The following is a 14,917-nucleotide window of genomic DNA, read 5'->3' as shown; positions in this document are numbered from 1 at the left end:
AGGAAGGAAAAGGAAAATGTTTATTAAAGTCCAAGTATGTATGTGAGATATTTACTTGGAGGTTGAATATGGCATCATTTAATTCCCAAATCCTCACATTGCTATAGATGAGGCGCTTGAGGCGCGGAGATATTAACTTAGTAAGCAGCAAAGCCAGGATTCAACCCTGGTTACCATTTCACTACATATGTCCAATGTAGTGCTTTGTATATAGTAAGCACTTAGTTAAAATGGAATGGGATTGAAAAAAGTGTGTTCCTGGGATAAAGACGGATGAACTGTCAGTCACACTACTCTAAGACAAAGAAAGCCAGGTAAAAGTGGATGGATCTAAAGATAAATGACAAGATCTATCAAGGAATAGCCCTACAAAATCATCGTAGCTCTTGAACTGAATATTGTAGAGACATTCCAGACTATGTCTCAAGCTTTTATGAGGACTCATAGGAGGAAAACCATGTTTCTCCTGAGAAACTGTCTTATTCACATAGTGGAAATCTTGTAACACATTTCCTTTTGCCTGGTTACCAGGAAGCCCATAACCATCTTTAACAATTATGGAAATATTCGTATGTGTGATAAGAATTTTTGTGCACTTATTCCAGCTTTATTTTCTTTACCTTATTTTCCTACCTTCAATTTTTCTTTCCCACTAGTTTCTCTCTATTTAGTTTTTATCTTGTTTTAGTGTATGTTTCACTGCAAACCACCCAAAATTATTTATGCATGAAGGTAAGGTATACATTTAAGTGGTATAATTAACATTTCCCCTCTAATTCAAATAGAGTAAAACAAATAACTACTTTTAAACATTTTCAATGTTTGATCAGTGAAGGCCATTCTTAGAGTTAAGGTTTGGCAATTCAAATGCACCGTGTGTGTGTGTGTGTGTGTGTGTGTGTGTGTGTGTGTGTGTGTATGTGTATGTGTACACCCCATCTGTGCTGTATGTACTGAGCGTGTGAGCAAAGCATCGCTCCTGAAAATCTCAACAGCCCTTGCAAAGGGGCCACCAGACCAAAAGTGTTTCCTTCATAACACTAACACATTATTTGCCTTTTTGTTCCTCTTCTTTTATGAGTACGCAGTGGAGCTTCCCAGAAGCTACATGGCCTTGTAACAGAGCAACAGGCTGAATGAAGAATCAAGCTTCTACTTAGCCGGATATTCAAGAGATTTGGAAAAACGTGTAACAAAGCTGTTCTTACCACTTTTTTTTTTTAATTTTGGAGAATATACTTAACACTCAAAGATGTTATTTATATGAACATCTAATGGGTTTATTATTGTTATTTTCAAATAGCTAAATATTTTTTAATTATTTGGTTCTAATATCTCATATGATAAATATTGACAGATATCTCCCACCTAAATGAAAACTCTTTGGGGTTTTTAATAATTTTTGAGAGCGTAAAGGGGCCCTGAATCCAAAAAGTGGACCACAGGTGATCTAGAAGGATTAAGAGATTAGATCTAGAAAGATTAAGGGTTAGAAAGTACCTGCCATTATGGGAAGTTAGGTCTGTAACATCCTCATTATTAGTAAATTTGCTCCAGACATGCCCAAACCAATAACTTGTTATGCAAAGTTATTAACTGTGTAGTATCAAATTTTAACCCTTGCACTGGGAGATCCATTCACTGGGCATAGCATTTGATTTAAGACACTTGTAAAAAAAAAAAAAAACCAAACAAACAAACAAAAAGTCTTATATTTGTTCTTTCCCCCACCCAGATCCCTAGGAAGTATCTTGAACCATGTAAACTTACATAAACTCTCACCATTCTCTCCATTTAACATGCAGGGAAGAAATGAACAAACAAGTTTGTTGTTGTTTTTATGAATTAGATCTTAAACTAGTAGCTAGGCAACCAGCTAAGTAGCCCTGACAACAGAAATAAAAGGAACATAATGATGACATTCAGCCAGGAGCCTACACACAGGACGGCACAGCTGCCCAATGTTATTGGTTCGAATGTAAAATTGAAAATTAACAGAACTTACTCTTTTTTTTCTAGTTTTATAACATTTTGATCTGTGTATACTCTTTTAGAAAAATACTATCACAAGTTAAAATATAACTATCCCTTTTAAAGAAATATGCATGAAGCATGCACTTTTCTAGGTAGACTTCTTTATCACATGATTTTAGCATTTCCTTCATTAAAATTGATGTTTGAAGCTCAGATCTATGCCTTCGTTTAGATTTTGAGTAACATTTCCCTGTCAATCTCACAGAGATACAGGGAACGAATGAGATGATGAAGACAGGGAAGGTTGGAAAAAAGTGATCTAGAACTGGTTTTTGTTTCCTAATCTCCAAAACAAGGGTAGCATTACTGCATTCCTGAATTTGTAAAGGTTCAAGAGAGATAATATATGTGATAATATTTTTGAAACATAAAAGCACTATGAAAATATTCCTAGTCACGATGTGAAAAGTGCTCCATAAATATTTTTTAAAAACCAACTACTGCTCTGCTTTGCAAATGAGGGTGTTAAAATTAGAAGTTTCCCCTTACTGTAAAATGTCTAATGTGTCCACACCCCTCAGAGGAAAAGTTGTTGTTACCTTGGGAACAGGTTGACTTAGAAAAAAGCACTGCAGCTGAACATGTTAGGCAAATGCTCACAAAAACAGCCATTCTGATTAATCAGTGCCATCTACTCCTTTGAAAGCAACAAAACTTCACTGGTCTGTGTGCTGTGTAAGAAACTGTCACTCCAAACACACTTTGCTAAATAATTTGCTCACAATCGCCTCTCACTTATTGCCGTATGGCTATATTGATCTTCTGTTTGAACTTATCCTGTCATGAAACAATGAATATCTGAATCAATTGTACAAATAAAAAGGAGCTGTGGCAATTGACAATGCAAAGCAGAAGACGTCTAGTATGTTTTTCATTTCCAATAAAAGGGGGCAGTATTACACCAGTGTAATACTGATGTACTACTCTGATATTTTTGCAAAGTATGGTGAGGAGCAAGCAGCAAGAAATCTACGCTTGCGAAAAATGAACAACTGCTTTTTTGAATAAATAGGAACACGTTTGCAATGCGTCTGTGATTGGATTATTGTTTTTCTATTTACTTGATTGAAAAAAAATATCATTTGGGCATGAGAAATGCATAGAGTTGTCAAAAATCAGGTTAAGTATTTTCAAAAATCATAGATTGAAATTCTGATTTTTCTGGAAATATATTGAAGTATATTAGTAGGGACAAAAGCTCCCTAACTCACTAATATAATCAAATTTGAACATTATCATGTTGGCTGTGGCCAGATCCCAGCAGGTGTATATAAGTTATTTGAAGAATGAAAAAGAAAAAAGCTATCTTGATTTTGTAAGAAGATGCCTATTAGCTTCCTACTAACTTTCTACTTTATCTTAAGACATTGTGCCCCAAGAAGTAGGTGAGTGCATTCATTACTGGAGGGTAACAGAGAGTGAATTTAACAAAATTAACAACAGATTTGACAACCTGTCTGAAGTCTTCATGAGAAAAAGGACCTAATATTAACAGAGCATCTCCTGTGCCTGATATGTGCTCTACATATGTTTTCGCTCAAAACAATCCCTCAAGGAAAGGGTAATTATCTCTATTTTATAGATATGCTCATTGAGATTCCAGAGGTTAAGTAACTTAAATCACAGAAAACAGCACAGGCTACTTCCAAGATTAACCCTGGAAACTGAGGCTCAGGATTAACCTACTCCCAAGCCCAAACTCTTTCCAGTATGCCACGTGACCTCTAATTCTGTTGCTGCTGCAGGTCTAGCCAGCTACCACGTCTGACGCTTGATCTGTACTAGCATCACCTAATCCTCTGTTTCCTAACTGGTATCTTTCCAGAGCCAGAACCAATGGATATCATGGCAGGGAAGAATGTCCAACCGAGACAGAAAGTATACAGGAAGTACATAGGAAGTACAGGAAGTACACAGGAAGAGACGAGTATCGCACACAGGAAGCAGGGGCTCAACGCTTCCCTGCTTCATAGCGTTTACCTGTACCCTGTCTTACTCCATCAAAGAGTTGAAACTCCCAGTGTAAAAAGTACTTTTGTATGCACAAGGCTTAAAGATCTCATAAAAATAAATACTAGTCTATAAATAGAAATCTATTGACTAAGAATCAGGGAAGCGGAGATTTAATTCCTGCTCAGTCACGAATGCACTATGTGATCATCGGTAAGTCATTATCTTTCTCTAGGTCTCAGTTTTCCCATCTGCGAATTGAAGCCACTGGACCAGATCAATTGTAATGCACCCTCCCCCCGCCCTCCAATTCTTTACTCTACAGTGTTATTCCCATGAACATACTTCAGGGGCAGGCAGGATGTGATAACAGTGTCCACGGTAGCTCACTGGGACACCCAGTGAGGTCAAGCATTTTTCTTAAGAGATTCTCTTGAAGATAAGGGTGATAGCAGTTCGGGCTACGTGCATGTGGATGTGTAATCTGCCTGTTTACGAGCAACTCTGATCAGTAGGTAATCAGCCTACTAGCTCCTCAAGATTATTAAGATGAGTAAAATAACCAGATTCCCAAGTCATACAGTATCTATGCAGGCAAGTGCTCTAACCAATCAATATGTCAGCATTCAAACATCGAGAAGGTCAGAAAAGTTACAGGACACATTTTAACTGAGAAGGCCTACCCTGCTTTTCCTGTCTTCTGGCTTAGCACTAAGGACATCTAGAAGCTTCCTACTTAACATTCTGCTGTGTATTGTCATGGCTAACATTCTTAGAAATGCCTAAGCAATTAGCCTATAATATGACTTAATTGCACTGGTACTAATGGGTGGAGATGGCTGGTGTTTTTGGTGCGGAAAGTTAAAACCCAGGGCAATGACTTAGACTTCTGCTGGCAGGATACTCACGATCCACGCACAGAAGCTATGCTGAAATGATGGAGCATAACAGCTCCCAAGGCGCCGTTACAGTCTATTGTCCCTACAATGTATATATTTAACAGACCCTAACTATCCTGTGACACAGCCAACCAGAACAACTCCATTGGTGCCGTCATGGCTGATCAAGTTAACAATGTTTCATTTTAAAGCACCAAAATAGGGATATACCCAATAAAGTGAAATACGCCCTGGGTAAACATGTATTTGTATGGACGTATATGCAATTTCATAGGTGTTAAAGATGCAAGCACCTGTGTAGTAAATGTTTGTCCACATTTATGATACATACAAAGCGTATATTACATATGTCCGATGTTACTAAATGCCACACTCTACACTCTATAGTGGACATTGTGATGCACTGCCCAGATCCCCCTTCAGAACTGAAAGCTTTATTCCCTCAGCTGCACGGAATGTGGTTGGTAGCTCACCCTCAGCTGTTGGTCCTCTTTGGCATCATCTCGACTGAAGAGATTAACCTCACCCAAGGTTATGTCCCCTTCCCAGGGTAGCCCTCACCCAAAAAATGACTGACACAAGTGTTTAAAAGCTCACCCCCGCCCCACACACCCTACTTGGGGAAATTCTGAGTGGCCATAGCAACCTCGAAGCTTCCTATGGGGTTGGCTGAGGTCTTGGTCAAGGCTGCATCACAGCCCAATGCTGCTTTCATCCTTTCCCTTTTAGAGGAGGCACTCCCCAATAAACCTGCTCGCCAATCTCCATCTCCTCATCTATTTCTCAGGGAACCCAAATCTCTGGCACACTCCTTCGTAAACAATGTTCCAAATAAGAGTGACCAGGTATGCTTAATATAAAGGTTTTATGACAGGAACACTGTGGAAAAGTCTCTAAAACTGTATTACAGGTTATAAGAACAAATTCATACGTCTAATTTATGGATCTTTGTACTTAAGGACACTGAGATAATTTCGAAGTGGACAGTTTCAATGACAGTGAAACTGAATTTCTCACGATCTGTTTTATCAATCTTATTGCATATTATGTATTTACCCTCTTTGACCTCAGAAGAAAATCTGACCCTCAGAAGAAAAAGTAGTATCCTATGGAACCTCATAAAAGTAAGACGGATGTTGTGATTATAACAGAGCCAAAGCTACTATCACAGGAGTCCTTTAATTTAGTTCTTAATTTACTCTTCTGGCTGAACTAGCCTAATAAGCAAGAATAAATATTGGCTCTAGAAACTGAACAAAGCCTTCAAAACCACAAATTAAATGTTCAAAACAGTGACACTTATTGGAGAGGTCGAGATCATGTTATTAAGGAGACCTACGAACACAACATCCCTGAATATAATGGACTTTGCCAGGTCTCCAGATTCCACCTACTGAGTCATCTAGTGAGACAACAAACGGCAGCTCCCTTTAACTGGGAAACCTGGGTTTTTCTGGTTCTGGAGAAACCACTTTGCCACTTGCCGTCAGGGGCTCAGTTATAGTCAGCATGACATGTTTCAGGGCAAGTTTTGAGTTACTGTCATTATTTTCAATCTTAACCTAACCTCTCATCTGTCTCCCTTGTCTTATCATGCAAAATCAGGTGTTAATGTTTCAGAGCCTCAGACTTTTTCCTCCCAAATGAGTTAAGGAAAGTCAATGAGAAATCCTTAAAATTAACCTGTAGTAATTGAAGTTAACAGTGTCTGAAGTTTGGACGTCACCTCCAACTGTTAATTCAAATTCAGCAATTTAGTGTCACAGTGTCAGAGACATTCACTGCCAGAAGCCAAGTACGTCCAGTGCCTATTTCCTACTAGGTTTAGTGCACACAGATCGGGACGTTGCTACTCCAAGCCTGCCTAATGTGACGGGGGCTTCATTGAAAGACAAGAGTTGCTGCAACAATACTGACTGTAGTTCTCATTTCCCTCCAAAACTAAATGGCACATATACTCATTCTGTCTTAAATATTCTCTATGTTAGTATTCCAAACAAAAATGTCTAGATGCATTTTTCAAAGAAATATTTCCTTCATAGCATTCATCAAAGGCAAATGATTTTTCATAATTTAACAATGAGTATAGCTATTTAAATGAAATAATTTGTGTGTGGAATGAAGTTTCTAAAATGTATTCAAAATATATTTTATTTAGCCCAGTTGTTTTCAATTTTGTCCTCCTTAGAGGACATTTGGCAATGTCTGGAGACGTTTTGGGTTGTCACAAAAAGGAGGAGTGCTACTGGCATCTACGAGTGGAGGCCAGATTAGTGCCTCCATAATAAAGAATTATCAGGCCCAAAATAAAGCTGAGGCTGAGAAATCCTGATCTAACCTAATAAACGTGAAGTTCCTAGAGCTTTGTGTATCAACTCTTGGAACAGTTGGAAAGGAGTTTAACTATTGGGTTGTCGGAAAAGTCATGACATATTTTTTTTGTTTTTCGTTGCAAAAATGCGTCATGACTTTTTCGACAACCCAATATTTGAGTTGGCCAATATGGCAACATCGAAAAAATCTACCATTTCTTTCTGCTGACCCTCCTCTTATTGTTTGAAGATCTCATATCTGTGACAAAATAGTATGTTTGTCCCATATAGTCACAAGTCACCCACGATTCACTTTAAAAGGTATGGGAAACATAAGATAAGGAAGTTCCTACTCCATACCAGGAGCTGCACAAGGTAATAGTTACATAATCTTGTTACATTGTAACCCAGATTACTACTCTCATGTGAGGTTCAGAGAGGTTAATCAACTTGCCAAATATCACACAGCTGGTTAAGTGACAATGCCGTGACTACTACTCCAAGTGAGAATATATATATTTTTAGACTCATTAATATTTTCTCATATATGCAAAGAAAATTTCTGAATCACTAAGGGTTGTTACTACTCAGAACATTTCTGAATCATTAATGGTATTTAACAGAGTGAGGAGGGTAATTAGCTTTTCACCTTATATCTTTCTGTATTATTAGAATTTTCAGTAAGCATATATTACTTTCATTTGAAAACTAATAAAAAAAGACTCAAACATATCATTGACATGCTTCTCCAATTAATTTTAGAATTAACCCTTGACAAAACAAGGAGATGGTCCCTGGTGCATGTATCCATTCTGTTTTTATCCCAATTTCCCACTCGGTAACCCCACGCCAAAACGTGTTTACCTACCCAGGTCCCCCCGAAGAATCTTATGAAGTGATTTACATTAAGATTAAATATGTTATTATTTCATGGTGTTCTCACTGAGCAGTTGACAGTATCTTAGGTCAAAAGAATGACTCCATGTTTAGCTCTAATATCAGAGTGGTAGAAAAGATCTGTGGCAAGGCTTTTCTTCTCTGTGGTCCTGAAACGTCCCTCTGTCTGTGGCCATCTATTCAGGCAGGTCTGAAAGAAGGGCTCTTCCTGGTGAGCCCACTGCCAAGGGTGGAGCATTGAATGGGAAATGAGGTGCTTCATCGATGGAACAGATCCAGTAATTGGCATGTGCATGACAACTCCCAAGTCCGTAAAAGCGTATGGCTTAGCAGGCACCAAAGGGCCCACCATTGGCCCAGGTGGTTTCTCTCCTACGTGATCTGAATCTCCTGCCAAAAGGATCAATCAAGGCAGGGGGTGCAATAATGACCAATATTTTATATATATATATATATATATATATATATATATATATATATATATATATATATATATATATATATTATATATATATATAATGTTCACATCAGTAACTCAATGCAGTAAGAACTGAGCCAAATTCTTTATTAAGCTTTGGGAAGTCAACAGTTCCAGAGGTAAGCTTCCTAATCTGGGTGAGGACTTTGACCATAGACATGCTTGGAGAGTTGCATCATGCTCCTTATCCCCTCAAATCCCTTCGCAGCTCCCCAACCCCCAGCTGTCTCCTGGTGTTGCTAAAGAGCATAGGAGATCAATCAAGAATAAGAAGTTGATGCAACATGAGCAATGCCTCTGTGTCCCACTGTAATGAGTTGAATTGTGTCCCCCCCCCAAAGGGTATATTGAAGCCCTAACCTTTGCTTGGTACCTGAAAATGTGACCTTATTTGGAAATAGGCTCTTTGCAGATGTAATCGAGTTAAAATAAGGTCATACTGGATTAGGCGGGACCTTAAATCCAATAGCTAATGTCCTTCTAAGAAGAGGAAGATTTGGAGGCACAGGGACGCAGAGAAGATGGCCACGTGAAGAGGGAAGCAGAAACGGGAGTGACGCAGCAACCAGCCAAGGAATGGAAAGGATCATTCATTCATCAGATAACCAGGATTTTTCACCCAGTGCACTACAAGTCTCAACGGGCCTGTCTCCCTGCTTCCATTCTTGACCTCCTACAGTCCATTGTCACATGTTAGGCAGAAGGATCCTCTTACATGTAAGTCATATCATGTCAATGCCCTGGACAAAACCCGCCTAGGGTTCCCATCACCCTCACAGTAAAATGCAAAGCCTGTCCGGGGCCTACAAGATCTAACACGCCCTGTCCCACTACTGCCCCCTCCCTCATGCCACTTTGCCACACCGGCCTCCTCGTTTCTGGCCCTCCACTCTGAGGGCCTCTGTGCTTGCTCCCACTGCCCGGACCCTCTCCCCCTGCCCCTCACCTGGTCACCACCGTGACTTTACTCACACCTCTGCCCAGTCTCTGTCTCAGAGAGTGCCGACCACCCATCTAAAAGAACAACCCGATAACTCCCTATTCCCTGAACTTGCTTATATTTTTCTCATGGTATTTATTCACCTCCTAATGTTACTGGCATTACATTATGTAGTTAACATTTATTTCTTCACCGTCTGTGTTCCCCTATTAGAATGTCAGCTCTATGAGAGCAGGATTTTTTTATCTAATTTATTCACTGTTGTATCTCTGGTGCCTAAAGCTGTGTGTTATAGAATAAGAAATGGATAATAATTTGTTGAATCAAAAGGTCAATGAATGGGGCCGGCCAAGTGGCTCAGTTGGTTAAGAACGCAAGATCTGAGCAACAGGGTCACCGGTTCAATTCCCACATGGGCCAGTGAACTGCACCCGGGCTGAGCTGCCAACAGGTGGCAGGATGGCTCAGCTGATAAGAGCACGTGCTCCTAACAACAAGGTTGCCGGTTTGACTCCCGCATGGGATGGTGAGCTACGCCCACCCACAACTAAGATTGAAGGACAACAACTTGGCTGTTCCCCTTCCCCAATTCCCCAATAAAATTTTTTTTTAAAAAAGGTTAATGATGCATTTTATAAGCCCTTTGTTTTATTTTTTGGCTCTGGCTGATAGGAAGCTTCGTACTAAACTCAGTGTTGAATCATAGTGATGTATTAGCCTTCATCATGAGTATATGTACTTCTTCCTTCTTTTTTAAGATTCTGATATTCTGTTCTTATTCTAATAACCTCGAATATCCCATTTATTATAAGATATTTCTAAATCTTTTAGAACGGGACAGAACGACACCAATAGGCAGGTAGGTTGGGTGCCGGGCTGGGTGCCTGGGATGGAACCCACACGAAGTGGGCAAGGGCGCATCTGTCAGTCAGCGGTAATGCTTGAGTGTGATACAAGACAGCCCTCAAGCTAGAGCCCAAATCTTTGGCTGCAGGTTGATGCTTGAGAGCCTGGAAAGGGCCAGATGCAGTGAGCCAATGGGTCTGTCAGGGCCAGTGAAGGAGGGAAGCAAGTTTTACCTTTTCATTCCTGCAGTTGTTCAGCCCCATATTATTCATGGAGGACAATTTCCCATCAACACCATGCGGCTGTTGCTGCTGTTGCTCCCGCTGGATCTGTTCTCGCATCTTCCGAGCCTCCTGAATGGCTTTCATCACTGTGTCCTGATCCCCAAACAGGGCAGGGGAGTTGAGACTGGACAGGATATCTGCACACACAGGATGCATTATTAAAGGCTTGTGAGGTGAGCATCCTAAAAAGAAATACTGCCACTCTCCACTCCCCGGTAGAATGCTGCATTCCCCCAACAAGAAAGGGGCATGTTTGCTATTAAGAAAATTGCACTGCTTTGCATGGAGCCATGATAGCCAGGGCACCAAGCTGTGCTGGTTTGTTTAGCTCTTGGAGGATACCCTAGCACTGCAACCCACCTCACAGATGAAGGTTCCTAGATTCCAATTGTGTGTATATATATACATACATAGTTATCGGTCCAGGCTGTACCTAACAATTAGTGGGAGTAACAGTGGGGAAGCAGAGGGTGGGGAGGGGTACAGAGATATCTGTTCAGGCTGCCCATTGTATTTGGTGTGCTACTTCAGGAAAGCTGTTTATGGCCCAGCAGAAAAAAATCTGTGTGGTGACATGGGTACTTTAGTGACATCTGTGTCTGTGTGTTCACATGTCCACTGCAGGAGAGAGGGGGGTGGGAGGGATACACCGCACTCTCCGTTCCCCAATCACTGGCTGGTTAATGAAGCATTCTACCCATCCTGCTGCCTCAGTTATTTACCAAGAGAATGACAACACATTCCCTGTCCCCAACCCGGACACCCACTGCTCTCAGCTTCCTGTCTTCGTGATAGTGAGGCTGTACGGAGTGGGGATGGTTTTCACATAAGTACAAAGCTTCAAATAATGTGATAATACATAGTTTCTTTCATTATATTCCATGCAATGCAGTGGGGAAAAATCAAAATTAAACGGACTAGCTTTTCTTCATATTGTGAATTTTACTATAGGTTAAAATTAATACTTTGGAGAAGCTTTTCCAATTTCACAACAAAAAGAAAGCAACTGCTTGCTGACTGATAGATTTCTGCTGCTCTGGTCAAGTTTAACACGATCCACTTGTTTGTATCCTGGTGTCAGCATTTCATAGCAGGCAGGTGGGTGTGAATGTGTGCGTGTGTTTGTGCATGTGCACACCTCACATAGCCAGACAGGACAGAGGAAACCGGGTGACAGTCGAGCTCACACCATGTGTCCATTTGTATGCAGTGCATATGCACATGCATTTGAGTTTAGAAAATATTCCCACGACTGTCTATGGAAAAATTTTAAGCCAGTCACTTTTTAGGGTATAGAAAACCCCTATCTTTTGCTCTGGAGTTAGTCTGATAAAAATTCTATCCAATATTATCTGGACCAGAGGACTATTAACTCAGCCCATTTCTGGCTCATGAGCTAAGAAATACACTCCCTCTGCTGAAGTATAAACTCCGTAAGAGCAGGGCCTGTGACACAATCATCTCTGTCCTTCACGCTGCTCAGAATAGCAAACACATGATTTCCAAACAAAACTCAGAAGTGGATGAGAGGTGGACCACGTCAAGATCAAGTCTATTTTTTTACTTAGATTGGCTTTTTTGTCATCTCACAACTTCCAACAATCCAACAATCACATTCACATGCTGGAAATGATTCGCGTCTCTCTTCCACAGTGCTACCACCCACTTGGGCTGAAAACCTCCAGCCCAGGAAAGAGGCATCCTGACTCGAAATGAGAACAGCCTGCTGTATGATGCCTAATGTGCACATTTCAGTGAGGAAGATTTACCTCTCACCATTCAGAAAATTCATTTAGACTCCCACAGTTCGGCAAATCCTCCAACTGTGAGTTCACAAAAAGAGCACTGAGTTCTTTGTGAGAGGGCCTGGATTCTAGTCTCAGCTCTGCTGACTAACAGCTACATGGCTGCGGACACGTCACTTGGCCTGTAAGAACCAAAATTATTCTGCAAGGAGGGTAATAATACTACATCACCTACCTCATCAGATTATTGTGAAAAATCAAGTGAGATAACATAGGCAAATGTTTTTTGAAACTGCAATGGCTACACTTACACTTTATTTTAGGTATTATAATAAGCATTTCAGGCTCCAGGACTCAAAAATGCAAAGAAAGGTAATATGGTAAAGAAATGGGAGTTCTGGTCCCTAATCCCTTGGAATCTCTGTGTCTTTATTTGAAAATTAAGAGACTTAGAGTATAGTAACGATAATGCTAATACCTATTTGGCACTCTGCTATTGACAAGTGCTCTCACATTAATTGTTTCATTCCATATTATACGTAAATGCGTTAGGATTTGTTCAGTCCAGTCTTTCCAAATCGCATGCCTTTCAGGTGCCAGACTCCATTAGGCACTTTAGATATATTTTCTCTTAATTCTCATAACAATCTATGAGCTTGTTAAAATATCCCCCTTCCAGAGAACTAGATTCAAAAATATTAAATGACTCCCAGGGCCATACAGCTAGTAGGTGAATGCTCTCGGTCAGTGTCTGTCTGATGCCTAAAGTCATGTTTTTCCTCCATACTTCTCACACTGGGGTATAAATATTCCTAGAGATACTGGGCAATATATCAGAATATAGGAAGCCAGCGGATCATTATGGCGCATCTTATTAGATTCCAATTTTATTTCATATTCTATCATTGAAATGTTTCCTTCATATTTGTTTTAATGCAAACTATTAGTACGGGATTGGACGTGAAATTCACATATATTTTTAAAAGAAAATATAAAATGTCAAAGAAATTCTGGACTTTTGTCAGGCATCTCTGAGACCAGGTCCCTTTGGGCGTTTGGAGGGTTGACCGTCACTCCTGCCCAGTTACTTCACTGGCAAAGCACTGACCCAACACAGAAACACCTAAGTCTCTGATTGGCTGGATCTAACTAACACATCATCATCGAAAGAACCCATCCCAGCAGGGGTTACATTATGGCCTTTTCCAAAAATTCTAATCGCCCAAGATGCCAAATCGGGTTCTGTCTCAGTAGAACAGATTTTACTTTAGTGTTTTCTTGGACTACAAACAAGTTGGAAACAAGGATCAGTCATCACTCAACAGGTTTGCTTTCTTTTACCTAATTCATATGTCTCTTCCTGGTGTTGAGCTTTCCATTTACCTAGAGAGGATCCCCTCCCCAGGCTTCCTCCAATGGGGCTGGGGATGCTGCTTTTGTTGGGCAGGTTGACTGGGCTGGTTTTGCTGGCTGGGAAGAGGCTCTGGGTGGGAGAGGTCGGGGACTTGACAGGCTCGGCTGTCTTGGGTCTGGAGGAGAGGTTCAGCGGCTGGGCTGCGGCTTCATCCTACAAGAGTTTAACATAAATAATTATTAAAGAAAAAAAAGACAAATGAAGCACATTATCACTTAGCAAGCCACAGTTATTTTACACCTCAGAGACAATGCCACATTATCCCATAATAATAACAAAAGAAGCTAATTATCTGCCTCCTGGAAGATTCATCAGAAAGAAACCTCATTAATTTCCCGGTGTTATGCTTCTATTTACATTAACTGTGTAGTTGGATCATTCTTTTTTTGCCAAATTAAAATCTGAATGAGCTCACATTACAGCTTAATTTCCTAATGTGTTTTCAGGGATCTAAATTAACCTAGGGCATTTACAAAGAATGATTTAAAATTTCAGCAGTTCGGTCGTGCTTTTGTGTTGTTCTCTCTAAAAAGTTCCCGGAACTATAAATAGATCTGCAGCTAATTTTTTAATACATATTTTAAATCAAACAATTGCAAGGACTTTAAAAATGGAAACACGGAAGGCCTTCTTCGGATCTCCTGGGCCTCTGCCCAGGGAACCACATGCCACAGCACTGCTTCTATGTGGCTTTCTGGGTGTGGGCGCTCTTCATGGCCTGTATTCTAGTCTCTCTTCATGTTTAAAATTAATTTTTGCAAAGAACAAGCACACGTTATAATTATGTTTTACATATCATGCTATATGCAATTTATTTTTCATGTCTAAAGTGATGTCTCTTTATATTCTTTGCTCCATATATTTACAGAATGTCTATTTTAAGATGCCTGTCCTATACTGAGCACAGTATTCAAATATCTGGCTTGTAACTCTTGTGTATCCAGGAGCTTGAAAGCTAAGCTCCTCGCCTCTATTTTGTCTCATTTATCCTGCCCTAAAACACCCGTCACACTTTCATCATTCTGGAAATTTGGTTGTAATATGAGCATATTCATTTAAATGCTCAGTTTTAAGATTTGCATTATGGTGTTCCAAAATAAAATTGTCATCAACTGTTA

The 14,917-nt window shown here is 40.1% G+C and overlaps 1 protein-coding gene across 6 annotated transcripts in view; it reads right to left on the bottom strand.

The window, feature by feature from the left end:
* Window positions 1-14,917, bottom strand: part of SOX6 (SRY-box transcription factor 6) — a 625,392-nt gene that overhangs the window by 64,549 nt on the left and 545,926 nt on the right. For 4 of the 6 annotated variants that reach the window (XM_019652558.1, XM_019652560.1, XM_019652559.1 and 1 more), the window contains 2 exons: window positions 13,769-13,952; window positions 10,590-10,777 (listed from right to left, as the gene is read on the bottom strand). In XM_019652558.1, the coding sequence (XP_019508103.1) occupies window positions 10,590-10,777; window positions 13,769-13,952 (372 nt within the window). Of the gene's footprint in view, window positions 1-10,589; window positions 10,778-13,726; window positions 13,953-14,917 lie in introns of all 6 variants that reach the window. The other 2 variants (XM_019652557.1, XM_019652556.1) reach the window with 1 other exon arrangement.

This window comes from Hipposideros armiger, unplaced genomic scaffold (assembly GCF_001890085.2).
Source record: "Hipposideros armiger isolate ML-2016 unplaced genomic scaffold, ASM189008v1 scaffold_181, whole genome shotgun sequence".
NCBI lineage: Eukaryota > Metazoa > Chordata > Mammalia > Chiroptera > Hipposideridae > Hipposideros > Hipposideros armiger.
Note: the sequence above shows the minus strand (reverse complement) of the source record. Positions and strands in the feature narration are given on the sequence as shown.